The sequence below is a fragment of the Rhinopithecus roxellana genome, chromosome 14 (assembly GCF_007565055.1).
Source record: "Rhinopithecus roxellana isolate Shanxi Qingling chromosome 14, ASM756505v1, whole genome shotgun sequence".
In the NCBI taxonomy this organism is placed as follows: Eukaryota; Metazoa; Chordata; class Mammalia; order Primates; family Cercopithecidae; genus Rhinopithecus; species Rhinopithecus roxellana.
In genome coordinates this window covers 102,887,544-102,902,351 of record NC_044562.1, presented here as the reverse complement: position 1 = coordinate 102,902,351, position 14,808 = coordinate 102,887,544, and the positions used below count along the sequence as shown (strand labels likewise).

General features: G+C 36.9%; 1 protein-coding gene across 15 annotated transcripts in view; it reads left to right on the top strand.

Annotated features, from left to right (window-relative positions):
- Positions 1–14,808, top strand: part of SLC4A10 (solute carrier family 4 member 10) — a 391,444-nt gene that overhangs the window by 221,938 nt on the left and 154,698 nt on the right. For all 15 annotated transcript variants that reach the window (XM_030916975.1, XM_030916973.1, XM_030916978.1 and 12 more), the window contains one exon: positions 6,981–7,119. In XM_030916975.1, coding sequence (XP_030772835.1) covers positions 6,981–7,119 — 139 coding nt within the window. The remainder of the gene's footprint in view (positions 1–6,980; positions 7,120–14,808) is intronic.

Genomic DNA, 14,808 nt, shown 5'->3' with positions numbered 1-14,808 from the left:
TAGCTGGGACTACAGGCGCCCGCCACCATGCCCGGCTAATTTTTTGTGTTTTTAGTAGAGACGGGATTTCACTGTGTTAGCTAGGTTGGTCTTGATCTCCTGACCTCATGATCTGCCTGCCTGGGTCTTCCAAAGTGCTGGGATTACAGGCCTCCAAAGTGCTGGGATTACGAGCCACAGCACCCGGCTGCATTTTCTTTCAAACAACAATTTTAGAGATACATACCTACAGTGAGCATGAGAGGAAAATTTATGACTATTATGTACAGAAACAAGGCAAATCATTAGAACTTTGACTGGTTTTCTTGGAAAATGAGTGAGGTGGGCCATGTAATGTTGGTAACAGAAGAATAGCCAAAACTGGGATATCTTTTTTGCTCAGACTCTCCTACCATCATGCCAACTTGTAATCCATCTGGAGATGACAGTAAAAAGTCTTGGAATTTTCTGTAATGGGTTCTATCTGCTGTAAAAGAACTTTGGCCCTGTTGTGGAGATTTTTCTGGAAGAGACAAAATCAAGGGGCAACTATAGATGAGGCATAAGTTAGTATTGCATTCTTATACCCCAGATTGGTTTCATAATGCTGATATAAGTGACCCACTGGAGAATGAAAAGGTCAACAAAGAAATTCAGATGACTTCTTGTGGTCAGCCTGAAGTTCTAGAAAAGTTCTAGAACCCTTATGTTGGAACCAGGCAAGAATTTAATAAATGTTGTATTGATAGTAGGGCAGCAGATACATCTAGTCTGAGGATGTTGCTGTTACAGCCAATTAGTTTATTCTAGACACACCATGTGACCCTTGAAACTAATCTATATTATGTATTCAGATTTCTGAACCATTCGCAGTCAGAGAGTCATGCACTTTTTAATCCCCAAAGTCATGCAACAATTGGCTGATAGTCAAGGTATCTGACAGACCTTCCACATTTCCTATCATCCATGGGCATCTGGTATTGTTAAATGTTGGAAGTGCTTCTTCAAAAATTAAGAAAAGTTTCCACCTCTGCCTCTCTCACCTCCTCCTGGTGCACACATATAAGTAAAATGGTTTGGTCACTGAATGTGGCTTCTTCAGAAAGAGTTCATCTCCTCTCAGCCGCTAAGTGGATAATAATCAGAACGAAAGGGTTAAGATTTTGTACAAACTTATATTGAAAAATTAGTATTCCACCATGACCATTTCTGGGCATGACGCATTTTCCTTTCTTCTTACAGAAACCTCAGGCCAGCCTGATTGATATATCCTCCAAATGTTAGTCTAACTAAAGGGAGGCCTCAGGAATTTGTACTTAATTCTTGTATAGCTAACTGGATATGCTTGTTGGCTTCATTTGGTCCTACATTCTAAGAGTAGTAACCATTTAGTTGAGTACACTGCTTGCCAAGACCCCCTACAATTGCCCAAATGCACCATTAATGTAGGGGACATAACGAATCTCTAAATTTTATAAAAATGCCCTTTTCTCCCTTATTCTGACCCTTCCCAACAAAAGGTTTGAGTATGATAGAGGATGGTTAGAACAAAAAGTAAAATTATAGCTACTGAAATGGAACACACTCTATGTTTCAGGTGCAGGAGTAAAATTAATGATCTTTCAGAACTTTCCGTGGAGACTACCACATAAAGAAAAGTCCTTGGTGTGAGTCTGTCAAACTGTGGTAAATGCTTTAAATGTTATTGCCTGCTGGCTTAACATTCTTCATCAGATGTCTCTGCCTGCATTTTGATCATCATCGCTTTTAACCTTGAGAAGTTTATTAGAAACAGCAGGGAAAGATCCTTTGTCACACACACACACACACACGCACACACACACACACAACCTATTAACACCTTTGGGTGTATTTTTTACCCCTCTTTCTATAACCGTCAATCACTCATTCCATGGGATGGATGAATGCCATGTAGCGGCTGGCATGGACAAATAGATCAGATTGGACTGCCTGTCCCCAAGCAGTTTCTCTGAAAAACAGGGATAATCTCAATTATCTGAACTGAACTGAGAACCCCAAGGCCAACTAGCTGGCCTGGAGGCCCTGTTGGAGACATTGCCAAACTGTGTCTTCTAACTGACATCAGTCCATTTTGGGGGCCACAGTCATTGTAAATAACATGTTCTTTCTAGGGCCATTGTGTGAACCCTTAAAACCATAAGACCATATGTCTTTTTTTTTTTTTTTTTTTTTTTTTTTTTTTTTTTTCTTGAGATGGAGTGTTGCTCTGTTGCCCAGGCTGGAGAGCAATAGTGTGATCTTGGCTCAATGCAATCCCCGCCTGCCAGGTTCAGGCAATTCTTCTGCCTCAGTCTCCTGAGTATATGAGACTACAGGCACGTGCCACCATGCCCAGCTAATTTTTTGTATTTTTAGTAGAGATGGGGTTTCACCATGCTGGCCAGATTGGTCTCAAACTCCTGACCTCGTGATCCATCCACCCCGGCCTCCCAAAATGCTGGGATTACAGGCATGAGCCACTGTGCCTGGCCAAGACTGCATGTCTTATGTCCAAATCATGTGTTATTTTCCTTTCCTATCAAATAAAACACAGTGACTTGAACCACAGGGATGGTTGTAAGAGACCTTTGAATGTTTAAGCAAACACCACCAATAGATTATGTAAGCTTTAGACAATTTTGGACACAACTCCAAAATCTACACTTGGCTATGAGGATGAGCTTCCCGGAGGGATAATTGACTTATTAGTTATGTGTGCCCTAGACAGTTATCCCTAGAATGGTATTCATCAAATTAGAAAAATTGGTAAGAAATTTGCCCCTGAATTTAATCTAAAAGATTAATGATACAATTGCAGCCTTCTTTAGCCTCAGTTCGGGGACTAAGGTTTTTATGGATGATAGAATTGCCCTCAGCTACCTCCTTGTGGTCCAAGAAAGAAACTGTGCAATTGCTCATACATCCTACTGTACCTGATCTAATGCCTCCAGCCAAGTGGAAAGGTTAATATAGAAACTAAAGGAGAAAGTCACATGGCTTTGTAAGGGAAACCTTCATGGTTTGGGGGATTTATTCAGTTGGTTGCATTCAGCAGCTGAATACATCGGCAGTGTGGTTGAGGTATATACTGTAGATTGGTCCATCCTTCTGCTTTGAGTCCTGTTGATAGTAACCTTAAGTGAAGACATGTATGAGACAAAGTGAATGAGTTTGTTTCCAGCCTCTGTTGGTTAGATTTATCAGAGTGACTGATAGCGTATTTATGGGAAAATTAGAGAACAGATGATGTCAAAACAAGCTGTGGCTATTGTTGATGACCATTCTCAGTGGATTCTGCTATCAGTATATCAGAAGCAAAAGAGAAATAGTATGAAACAAACAGATAAACAGAAAACTATGGAAGAAATAATTGCTGGAGAACAGGTGTGGTGGCTTATGCCTGTAATCCCAGCACTTTGGGAGGCCAAGGCGGGCAGATCACTGGAGGTCAGGAGTTTGAGACCAGCCTGGCCAACATGGGGAAACTCCATCTCTACTAAAAATACAAAAATTAGCTGGATGTGGTGGTGCATGCCTGTAATCCCAGCTACTTGGGAGGCTGAGGCAGGATAATCATTTGAACTTGGGAGGCAGAGGTTGCAGTGAGCAGAGATCACACCACTGCACTCCAGCCTGAGTGACAGAGTGAGACTCCATCTCAAAAAAAAAAAAAAAAAAAAGAAAAAGAAAACAAGCAAGCAAACAAGCAAGCAAGAAAGAAAGAAAGAAAGAAAGAAAGAAAGAAAGAAAGAAAGAAAGAAAGAAAGAAAGAAAGAAAGAAAGAGAAGAGAGAGAAAGAAAGAATTAATTTCTGGATAAAAAACCCCATCAACTTACACATTCAAGAAGCTCAGGATTCCCACAGGATAAATGCTAAAATAAACAAGGATAAATGCTAAAATAAACGAACACCAAAACAAAGCCCCACATCCCCAAATTATTCAAAAGTATCATAACCAAGCTTCTGAAAACTAAAAACAAAGAAAAGATTCTAATAGTAGCCAGAGAAAAATTGAACAATGATCCCAATGATTGCGGATTTCTCATTAAGAAACATGAAGGCTAAAAGGAAGTGGAATAGCATTTGAGAATGCTGAAAGAATATTTAGTCCAGGATTCTATATCCAGTGACTTATCCTTTAGGCATGAAGGTTAAATAAAAGCATTCTCAGATGAAGGGAAACTAACATCATACTTACTCATAAAAGACTGTTTTCCTCCTGCCACCAGGAACAAAGTAAGCATGGCCACTCTCACCACTGCCACTTAATATTGTACTGTAATTCTATCTAGTACAATAAATAAATAAATAAATAAATAAATAAATAAATAAATAAATAAAAATAAAGAGTTTGGAAAGGAAAAAATAAAATCGTTCATATTCACAGATGACATGATCGTCTACCTGGAAAATTCCATGGAATCTACAAAAAAAATTTTCAGAAATAATAAGTAAGTTTAATAGGGTTGAAGGATCCAAGGTCACATGAAAATAACATTTCTTTATACTAGCATTAAAAATTGGAAATAAATTAAAAAATATAATAACCTCAAGAAATGAAATATCTAGGTATAAATTTAACAAAGCAGGTATAAAATCTATGTTCTGGAAATTATAAAACCTGATGAAATAAATGTTTTGAAATGAAAGAAGACCTAAATAAATGAAGATACATGTAGTTTCCATGGATTGGAAAAAATCGTTACAGTTAAGATACTATTCTCCCTAAATTGATCCATAGATTTAATGCAATTTCAATCAAATTCCAAGCAGGAATTTTGTAGATACAGAAAAACTTGTTCTAAAATGTGTATAGAAAGGCAAAAAGGTTGGAATAGCCAAACAGTTTTGAAAAAGAAGAGCAAATTTGGTAGACTCATACCATCTGACTTGAAGAATTATTCTAAAGTTATAGTAATCAAGAAAGTGTGGTATTGTCAAAGGAATAGACAAAGAAATGAACTAAATCTTTGTGTTCCCCCAAAACTCATATGTTGATATTCCAACCCCAATATGATGGTATTAGAAGACTGGGCCTTTGAGGTGAAATTAGGTCATGAGGGTAAAGCCCTCATGATTGGGATTAGTGCCCTTATAACATGAACCTCAGAAAGCTCTCTCAGCCTTTTCCACCATGTGATATTACAAGGAGAAAACAGCAGTTTGCAACCCAGAATAAGGCCTTCACTAGAACCTAATCACACTGGCACCCTGATTTCAGACATCCAGCCTTCAGAAATGCAAGAAACAAATTTCTGTTGTTTATAAGCCACTCAATCTATGGTACTTTGTTATAATATCCTGGACTGACTGAAATATAGGCCTAGATCAATGGAACGTATTAGAATGTCCAGAAAAATAGTCCAAACAAATATAGCTAATTGATTTTTGAAAACAGCACAAAGCATGAAGAATACACTTTTTCTGTGTCTTTTATTTGGGTCATTTCCATAAATGGTATGATATTGGAACAATTTAACATCCATATGCAAAAAATAAAAAAAAACCACTGTGAATTAAACCTCATATCTTATACCAAAATTAACTCAAAATGGACCATAGCTACAAGATGTAAAATATAATATACAAAACTTTAGAAGAAAACATAAAAGAAAATCTTTGTGACCTTTAGGCAGAGAGTTTTCAAATTTAATACTAAAAGCGTAATCTATAACACACACACACAAATTAGAATTTATCAAAATTTAAAAGTTTTCCTCAATGAAAGACACTGCTAAAAGAATATAAAACAAACTATAAATGGGGAAAAAAGACAAATGTTGCAAATCATACGTTCAAAAATTGTCGTGTATCCAGAATGTATAAAGAAGTCTCAAAACTCAACAGTAAGGAACAAACAACCCAATAAAAATAGCAAAATATTTTAATAAACACTTTGCCAGAGGATAAATATGGAAGTCAAATAAACTTAGGAAAAATTGTCAGCAATAGCCATTATAGAAATGTAAAGTAACACCACAATGAAATACCACTACATAGAATGGCTACAAAACAACTGATAATACCAAGTGCTGGTGAAGATTCAGAACAACTGCAACTCTCTTGCATTGCTCCTGGGAATGCAAAATGGTACAGCCATTCTGGAAAGCAGTTTGGCAGTGTCTTATAAAGCTGAATGTACACTTTTCGTATGACTAGCAATCCTCATTTTAGGTATTTACCCTAGATAAATAAAATTTATGTTTACACAAAAGCCTACACAAGAATACTTATAGCAGTTGTATTTATAATTGCCAAGTACTAGAAATCCAAATGTCCTCCAGCAGGTGAATGCATAAGCCAAGAGTGGTACATTCCTACAATGGACTGTTACTCAGCTATGAAAAAGAATGAACTACTAATACACACATTGACAGATAAATCTCAAAATCTCAAAGGCATTTGCTAAGTGAAGAAAGCCAGTCTCAAAAGGTTATATGCTGTGTTTCCACTTACATGACATTTTGCAAAGGCAAAGCTGGCAGAAGAGACCAGATTAGTGGTTGCTGGGGGCTACAAAAGGGAGATAGGAATGACTACAAAGGAGGATCACAAGGGAGTTTTTTTGGTGAATAACACTCTGCATAGTTTTAGTATAAATGAATTTTATCATAATCTACTCTTCTGAATATTACCCATAAAATATACCATATATGATGAGAGAAAATGAGTATATGTGTCTGAGAAATAGGAATAGTTTCCATGAGTGTTAAAAATAATCCAAAATAATCATTTATTTATTTTTTATTATATGTATACATTAATATATACATTTTACATATTTATGCTCCCAAATTATACTGGACTTCATGTAATGATGAATTTGGTTTTAGTTCCTGAGTTTGTTTTGGATGAGTGTTGCAGTGGGGAGCAGGGCAGGTGTGAGCTTGGGGTGATGTTGAAGGCAGTGACTGGGATATTTTAAGCTCAGGGTCATGGTAATACATGTTCATGGTAATACATGTCTCTGATTTTTTAGACACCCCATCACAGAGGGTACAATTTATTCTTGGAACCGAGGATGATGACGAGGAACACATTCCTCATGACCTTTTCACAGAACTGGATGAGATTTGTTGGCGTGAAGGTGAGGATGCTGAGTGGCGAGAAACAGCCAGGTGAGGATTTTTGTTAAAGGGTGAAGGCATACTAAATAATTTTCATGTTACTAGAAAAAGAGTTTTCTAATGCAATGATTTTGCAAACATCCACGATTGCTGCTGATTTTAGAAGTTGCTCATCTAGCCTGAGCATATCCTATAACAGGATATGGGTCAGAAAGAAATCTGAAGGCAGTAATTACAGTAAACGGTGATGCAGAGCCAGCAACAGCTGCAGTCTTAAAGATAAACAGTAACATAATTTGTGTGTCATCAACAAAACAAAAGAAATCTAAAAGTAGTTTATTTCTATTTTTTCAGCTGCTGGCTTGCACCTAAATTTATGATATTATATGATAACTTGAAAGTGGGCTTTTTTTAAAAGAAGAAAGGGCAAATATCATAAGATGCTTTATGTATAGTCCTGGATTTCATGTGCTCTTTCATGAGAATAAAAATAATTTGTAATATATTTCTAGGATATGCATACATTTAAGCATAGTGGTTTTTAAAAATATCTTTTAAAATCACTTTTTCTATCATTTGTAATTAAGGTTTTTACATTGCTATATAATTGATAGAGTTCTGTAAAGTTGGAATTAAATTTTGTGTTTACTTTTTATTCATTCTTTCTGATTTGCTCAGTTAGCAAACATTTATAGAGTGTCCATAATGTGCCAGGTGCAATGGATATGGCACAACAACAAAAATCTTAGATCTTGCCTTTAGGGATCTTGCAGTCTAATTTAGACAAGAACACAAAATTGTAAATGCTGTATAATGAATGCTATGATGTAGGTATGCACAAGAAACTGTGGGCACACCCAGCGTTGTCATTTACCCACTGTTTCACAAATTTTAATGTGACTACAAATCACCTGGAATGTTGTTTAAAATATAGACTTAGTAGGCCTCAGGCATTGAGTCAGATCATGAGGATGTTGTGTAAAATGTTTTAGCTTTAAGAACCACTCTTTGAGTAGCAGTTATCTAAACCACAAAGTGAAAGAGAGGATCAGGGTAGCTTCCCTGGAGGAGGCGATGCTTGAGCTACCTCTTGTGAGTTGGGCTGGAGTTAGCTAGGCGGAAAAGCAGAGGGGACAGTATTCTAGGCAGAGATAGCAGGATGTGCTTAAACACATCATTGACACCGGTTTAGTGTTTTATGTTTTTGTTTTTGTTTTTGTTTTTGTCTGAGACAGAGTCTCGCTCTGTCCCGCAGGCTGGAGTGCAGTGGTGAGATCTCGGCTCGCTGTAACCTCCGCCTCCCTGGTTCACGCGACTCTCCTGCCCCAGCCTCCCTAGTAGCTGGGACCACAGGCGTCCGCCACCACGCCCAGCTAATTTTTGTATTTTTAGTAGAGATGGGGTTTCACCCTATTGGCCAGGCTGGTCTTGAACTCCTGACCTCAAGTGATCTACCCACCTCAGTCTCCCAAAGTGCTGGGATTGCAGGTGTGAGCCACCATCCCCCTGCCAACACAGGTTTTATTGTTTTGTTAGGCTATCTTTTCCATCATAGGACAGCTTTATTGTTAGAAAATCTTTATCTTAAGCATATTTATTAGTGGTCCTTGGATTGCAATTGCTGTCTGAAAACCACAGAAATTCCACTGGATCATGTTAAACTTGTAGTTGCATTTATTCATTGACTTTACTCAGACAGTATAGAATTCAATTCTCAATTATGAAAATGAATCTTGTGAATAACACTGGCCCAGTTAATTCTTGTTTAATATATTTTCAGTGGTCTTTACAGCTCTCCTTTATTTAAAAAACACTAAAAACGAGACAACCAAAATGGCTGCCACCTAGTTTATCCTTATTCACATTTTAAAATAAATAAAACTAATAACTGCCAGTATTTAAAATTCACAAGGTATAGCATGGCAGAAAAGTAAAAGTACTTCTCTACACTTATTAACATTATCTCTTTTCAAAAGTAATCACTGTTAATCTTTTCTGTGCATCTTTCCTCCCAAATTTAATGCCTAAACCTGCATGTAAATATATGCCCTTTTAAATTTACACAATAGGGATTATACAATATACAGTGTTCATATCTTATCTTTTCCACTTAATATGTTTGGAACATTTTCCATACCAGCAATTTAAATTTACATCATCTATTTGATGATTGCATTGCATTCAATTATATGGACGAACTTTCCTTTATTTATTTATTAGCTAGTCTTGATAGACATTTAGGTTGTTTATATTTTCCCATAAAAACCGCTGCAATGATTGTTCACACAAATATTTTGTCATTATTTTGTAGATATTTCTATAAAGTGAATTTCTAACAATGGGAACATATGTAGCAAAGAGAGCAGACATTTTTTACTTTGATAAATACTGTAAACTTACCTTCATAAAATGTTTCTGTAATTTACACTTATATCAACAGTGTATGAGAGTGCTTATTTTTTTCCTCCACATCCTTTCACAGCAAATTATCAAACTGCTTAAAATGTCTTTTCTAGTTTTATAAATAAAACATAAATCTCATTGTTTTAATTTGATTATTCAAATTATTAGTGAGATTCAATATCTTTTCATATGTTTTTATTTTTTTCATGTGAACGGACTATTCATTTTCTTTATCTGTTTTGTATCAAATCATTCATTATTTTCTTTATTTGCCTTTTTTAAAATTTTTTTTTAATTATACATTAAGTTCTAGGGTACATGTGCATAACGTGCAGGTTTGTTACATATGTATACTTGTGCCATGTTGGTGTGCTGCATCCATCAACTCGTCAGCACCCATCAATTCATCATTTATATCAGGTATAACTCCCAATGCAATCCCTCCCCCCTACCCCCTCCCCATGATAGGCCCTGGTGTGTGATGTTCCCCTTCCCGAGTCCAAGTGATCTCATTGTTCAGTTCCCACCTGTGAGTGAGAACATGCAGTGTTTGGTTTTCTGTTCTTGTGATAGTTTGCTAGGAATGATGGTTTCCAGCTGCATCCATGTCCCTACAAAGGATGCAAACTCATCCTTTTTTATGGCTGCATAGTATTCCATGGTGTATATGTGCCACATTTTCTTAATCCAGTCTGTCGCAGATGGACATTTGGGTTGATTCCAAGTCTTTGCTATTGTGAATAGTGACGCAATAAACATATGTGTGCATGTGTCTCTATAGCAGCATGATTTATAATCCTTTGGGTGTATACCCAGTAGTGGGATGGCTGGGTCATATGGTACATCTAGTTCTAGATCCTTGAGGAATTGCCATACTGTTTTCCATAATGGTTGAACTAGTTTACAGTCCCACCAACAGTGTAAAAGGGTTGCTATTTCTCCACATCCTCTCCAACAACTGTTGTTTCCTGATTTTTTAATGATTGCCATTCTAACTGATGTGAGATGGATCTCATTGTGGTTTTGATTTGCATTTCTCTGATGGCGAGTGATGATGAGCATTTTTTCATGTGTCTGTTGGCTGTATGAATGTCTTCTTTTGAGAAATGTCTGTTCATATCCTTTGCCCACTTTTTGATGGGGTTGTTTGTTTTTTTCTTGTAAATTTGTTTGAGTTCTTTGTAGATTCTGGATATTAGCCCTTTGTCAGATGAGTAGATTGCAAAAATTTTCTCCCATTCTGTAGGTTGCCTGTTCACTCTGATGGTAGTTTCTTTTGCTGTGCAGAAGCTCTTTAGTTTAATTAGATCCCATTTGTCAATTTTGGCTTTTGCTGCCGTTGCTTTTGGTGTTTTAGACATGAAGTACTTGCCCATGCCTATGTCCTAAATGGTATTACCTATGTTTTCTTCTAGGGTTTTTATGGTATTAGGTATAACATTTAAGTCTCTAATCCATCTTGAATTAATCTTCGTATAAGGGGTAAGGAAAGGATCCAGTTTCAGCTTTCTACTTATGGCTAGCCAATTTTCCCAGCACCATTTATTAAATAGGGAATCCTTTCCCCATTTCTTGTTTCTCTCAGGTTTATCAAAGATCAGATGGCTGTATATGTGTGGTATTATTTCTGAGGACTCTGTTCTGTTCCATTGGTCTATATCTCTGTTTTGGTACCAGTACCATGCTGTTTTGGTTACTGTAGCCTTGTAGTATAGTTTGAAGTCAGGTAGCGTGATGCCTCCAGCTTTGTCCTTTTGACTTAGGATTGTCTTGGCAATGCAGGCTCTTTTTTGGTTCCATATGAACTTTAAAGCAGTTTTTTCCAATTCTGTGAAGAAACTCATTGGTAGCTTGATGGGGATGGCACTGAATCTATAAATAACCTTGGGCAGTATGGCCATTTTCACAATATTGATTCTTCCTATCCATGAGCATGGTATGTTCTTCCATTTGTTTGTGTCCTCTTTGATTTCACTGAGCAGTGGTTTGTAGTTCTCCTTGAAGAGGTCCTTGACATCCCTTGTAAGTTGGATTCCTAGGTATTTTATTCTCTTTGAAGAAATTCTGAATGGAAGTTCATTCATGATTTGGCTCTCTGCTTGTCTGTTACTGGTGTATAAGAATGGTTGTGATTTTTGCACATTAATTTTGTATCCTGAGACTTTGCTGAAGTTGCTTATCAGCTTAAGGAGATTTTGGGCTGAGACAATGGGGTTTTCCAAATATACAATCATGTCATCTGCAAACAGGGACAATTTGACTTCTTCTTTTCCTAACTGAATACCCTTGATTTCTTTCTCTTGCCTGATTGCCCTAGCCAGAACTTCCAACACTATGTTGAAAAGGAGTGGTGAGAGAGGGCATCCCTGTCTTGTGCCAGTTTTCAAAGGGAATTTTTCCAGTTTTTGCTCATTCAGTATGATATTAGCTGTGGGTTTGTCATAAATAGCTCTTATTATTTTGAGGTACGTTCCCTCAATACCGAATTTATTGAGCGTTTTTAGCATGAAGGGCTGTTGAATTTTGTCAAAAGCCTTTTCTGCATCTATTGAGATAATCATGTGGTTCTTGCCTTTGGTTCTGTTTATATGCTGGATTACGTTTATTGATTTGTGTATGTTGAACCAGCCTTGCATCCCAGGGATGAAGCCCACTTGATCATGGTGGATAAGCTTTTTGATGTGCTGCTGAATCCGGTTTGCCAGTGTTTTATTGAGGATTTTTGCATCGATGTTCATCAGGGATATTGGTCTAAAATTCTCTTTTTTTGTTGTGTCTCTGCCAGGCTTTGGTATCAGGATGATGTTGGCCTCATAAAATGAGTTAGGGAGGATTCCCTCTTTTTGTATTGATTGGAATAGTTTCAGAAGGAATGGTACCAGCTCCTTCTTGTACCTCTGGTAGAGTTCAGCTGTGAATCCATCTGGTCCTGGACTTTTTCTGGTTGGTAGGCTATTAATTATTGCCTCAATTTCAGAGCCTGCTATTGTTCTACTCAGAGATTCAACTTCTTCCTGGTTTAGTCTTGGAAGAGTGTAAGTGTCCAGGAAATTATCCATTTCTTCTAGATTTTCTAGTTTATTTGCATAGAGTTGTTTATGGTATTCTCTGATTGTAGTTTGTATTTCTGTGGGGTCGGTAGTGATATCCCCTTTATCATTTTTTATTGCATCTATTTGATTCCTGTCTCTTTTCTTTTTATTAGTCTTGCTAGCAGTCTGTCAATTTTGTTGATCTTTTCAAAAAACCAACTCCTGGATTCATTGATTTTTTGGAGGGTTTTTTGTGTCTCTATCTCCTTCAGTTCTGCTCTGATCTTAGTTATTTCTTGCCTTCTGCTAGCTTTTGAATGTGTTTGCTCTTGCCTCTCTAGTTCTTTTAATTGTGATGTTAAACTGTCAATTTTAGATCTATCCTGCTTTCTCTTGTGGGCATTTAGTGCTATAAATTTCCCTCTACACACTGCTTTAAATGTGTCCCAGAGATTCTGGTATGTTGTATCTTTGTTCTCATTGGTTTCAAAGAACGTCTATATTTCTGCCTTCATTTCGTTATGTACCCAGTAGTCATTCAGGAACAGGTTGTTCAGTTTCCATGTGGTTGAGTGGTTTTGATTGAGTTTCTTAGTCCTGAGTTCTAGTTTGATTGCACTGTGGTCTGAGAGACAGTTTGTTATAATTTCCGTTCTTTTACATTTGCTGAGGAGTGCTTTACTTCCAATTATGTGTTCAATTTTGGAATAAGTACGATGTGGTGCTGAGAAGAATGTATATTCTGTTGATTTGGAGTGGAGAGTTCTATAGATGTCTATTAGGTCCACTTGGTGCAGAGATGAGTTCAATTCCTGGATATCCTTGTTAACTTTCTGTCTCGTTGATCTGTCTAATGTTGACAGTGGAGTTCTGAAGTCTCCCATTATTATTGTATGGGAATCTAAGTCTCTTTGTAAGTCTCTAAGGACTTGCTTTATGAATCTGAGTGCTCCTGTATTGTGTGCATATATATTTAGGATAGTTAGCTCTTCCTGTTGAATTGATCCCTTTATCATTATGTAATTGCCTTCTTTGTCTCTTTTGATCTTTGATGGTTTAAAGTCTGTTTTATCAAAGACTAGTATTGCAACCCCTGCTTTTTTTTGTTCTCCGTTTGCTTGGTAGATCTTCCTCCATCCCTTTATTTTGAGCCTATGTATGTCTCTGCATGTGAGATGGGTCTCCTGAATACAGCAGACTGATGGGTCTTGACTCTTTATCCAGTTTGCCAGTCTGTGTCTTTTAATTGGAGCATTTAGTCCATTAACATTTAAGGTTAATATTGTTATGTGTGAACTTGATCCTGCCATTATGATATTAACTGGTTATTTTGCTTGTTAGTTGATGCAGTTTCTTCCTTGCCTCGATGGTCTTTACATTTTGGCGTGTTTTTGCAATGGCTGGTACCGATTGTTCCTTTCCATGTTTAGGGCTTCCTTCAGTGTTTCTTGTAAGGCAGTCCTGGTAGTGACAAAATCTCTAAGCATTTGCTTATTTGTAAAGGATTTTATTTCTCCTTCACTTATGAAACTTAGTTTGGCTGGATATGAAATTCTGGGTTTAAAATTCTTTTCTTTAAGAACGTTGAATATTGGCCCCCACTCTCTTCTGGCTTGCAGAGTTTCTGCCGAGAGATCTGCTGTTAGTCTGATGGGCTTCCCTTTGTGGGTAACCCGACCTTTCTCTCTGGCTGCCCTTAAGATTCTTTCCTTCATTTCAACTTTGGTGAATCTGGCAATTATGTGTCTTGGAGTTGCTCTTCTCAAGGAGTATCTTTGTGGCATTCTCTGTATTTCCTGAATTTGAATGTTGGCCTGCCCTACTAGGTTGGGGAAGTTCTCCTGGATGATATCCTGAAGAGTGTTTTCCAACTTGGTTCCATTTTCCCCCTCACTTTCAGGCACCCCAATCAGACGTAGATTTGGTCTTTTTACATAATCCCATACTTCTTGCAGGCTTTGTTCATTTCTTTTATTTGCCTTTTTGAACACTTTAAATTGGTGGCATGTTATTCTGTATGAACTAATCTTTTTAATAAAAAGAATTTACTTAAGTTTTCTCATAATGTTTTGTATTGTAATATTTTCAATATAGACTTAAATTTAAAATAATTTTATATAACCTGGTACATATTAAGATGAAGAGACTTCTACCTTACTTTCTGTCCCAACTACATCAAAAACTACCTGGGAGTTTTAGAAATATGTAATATATGTGCTCATCTTCTTTACTTGGTTACAGAAAAGGAATATATGATCATCTTTTCCACAGATTAGTGGTATAACTTGCTCTTTTGTGATTTTGA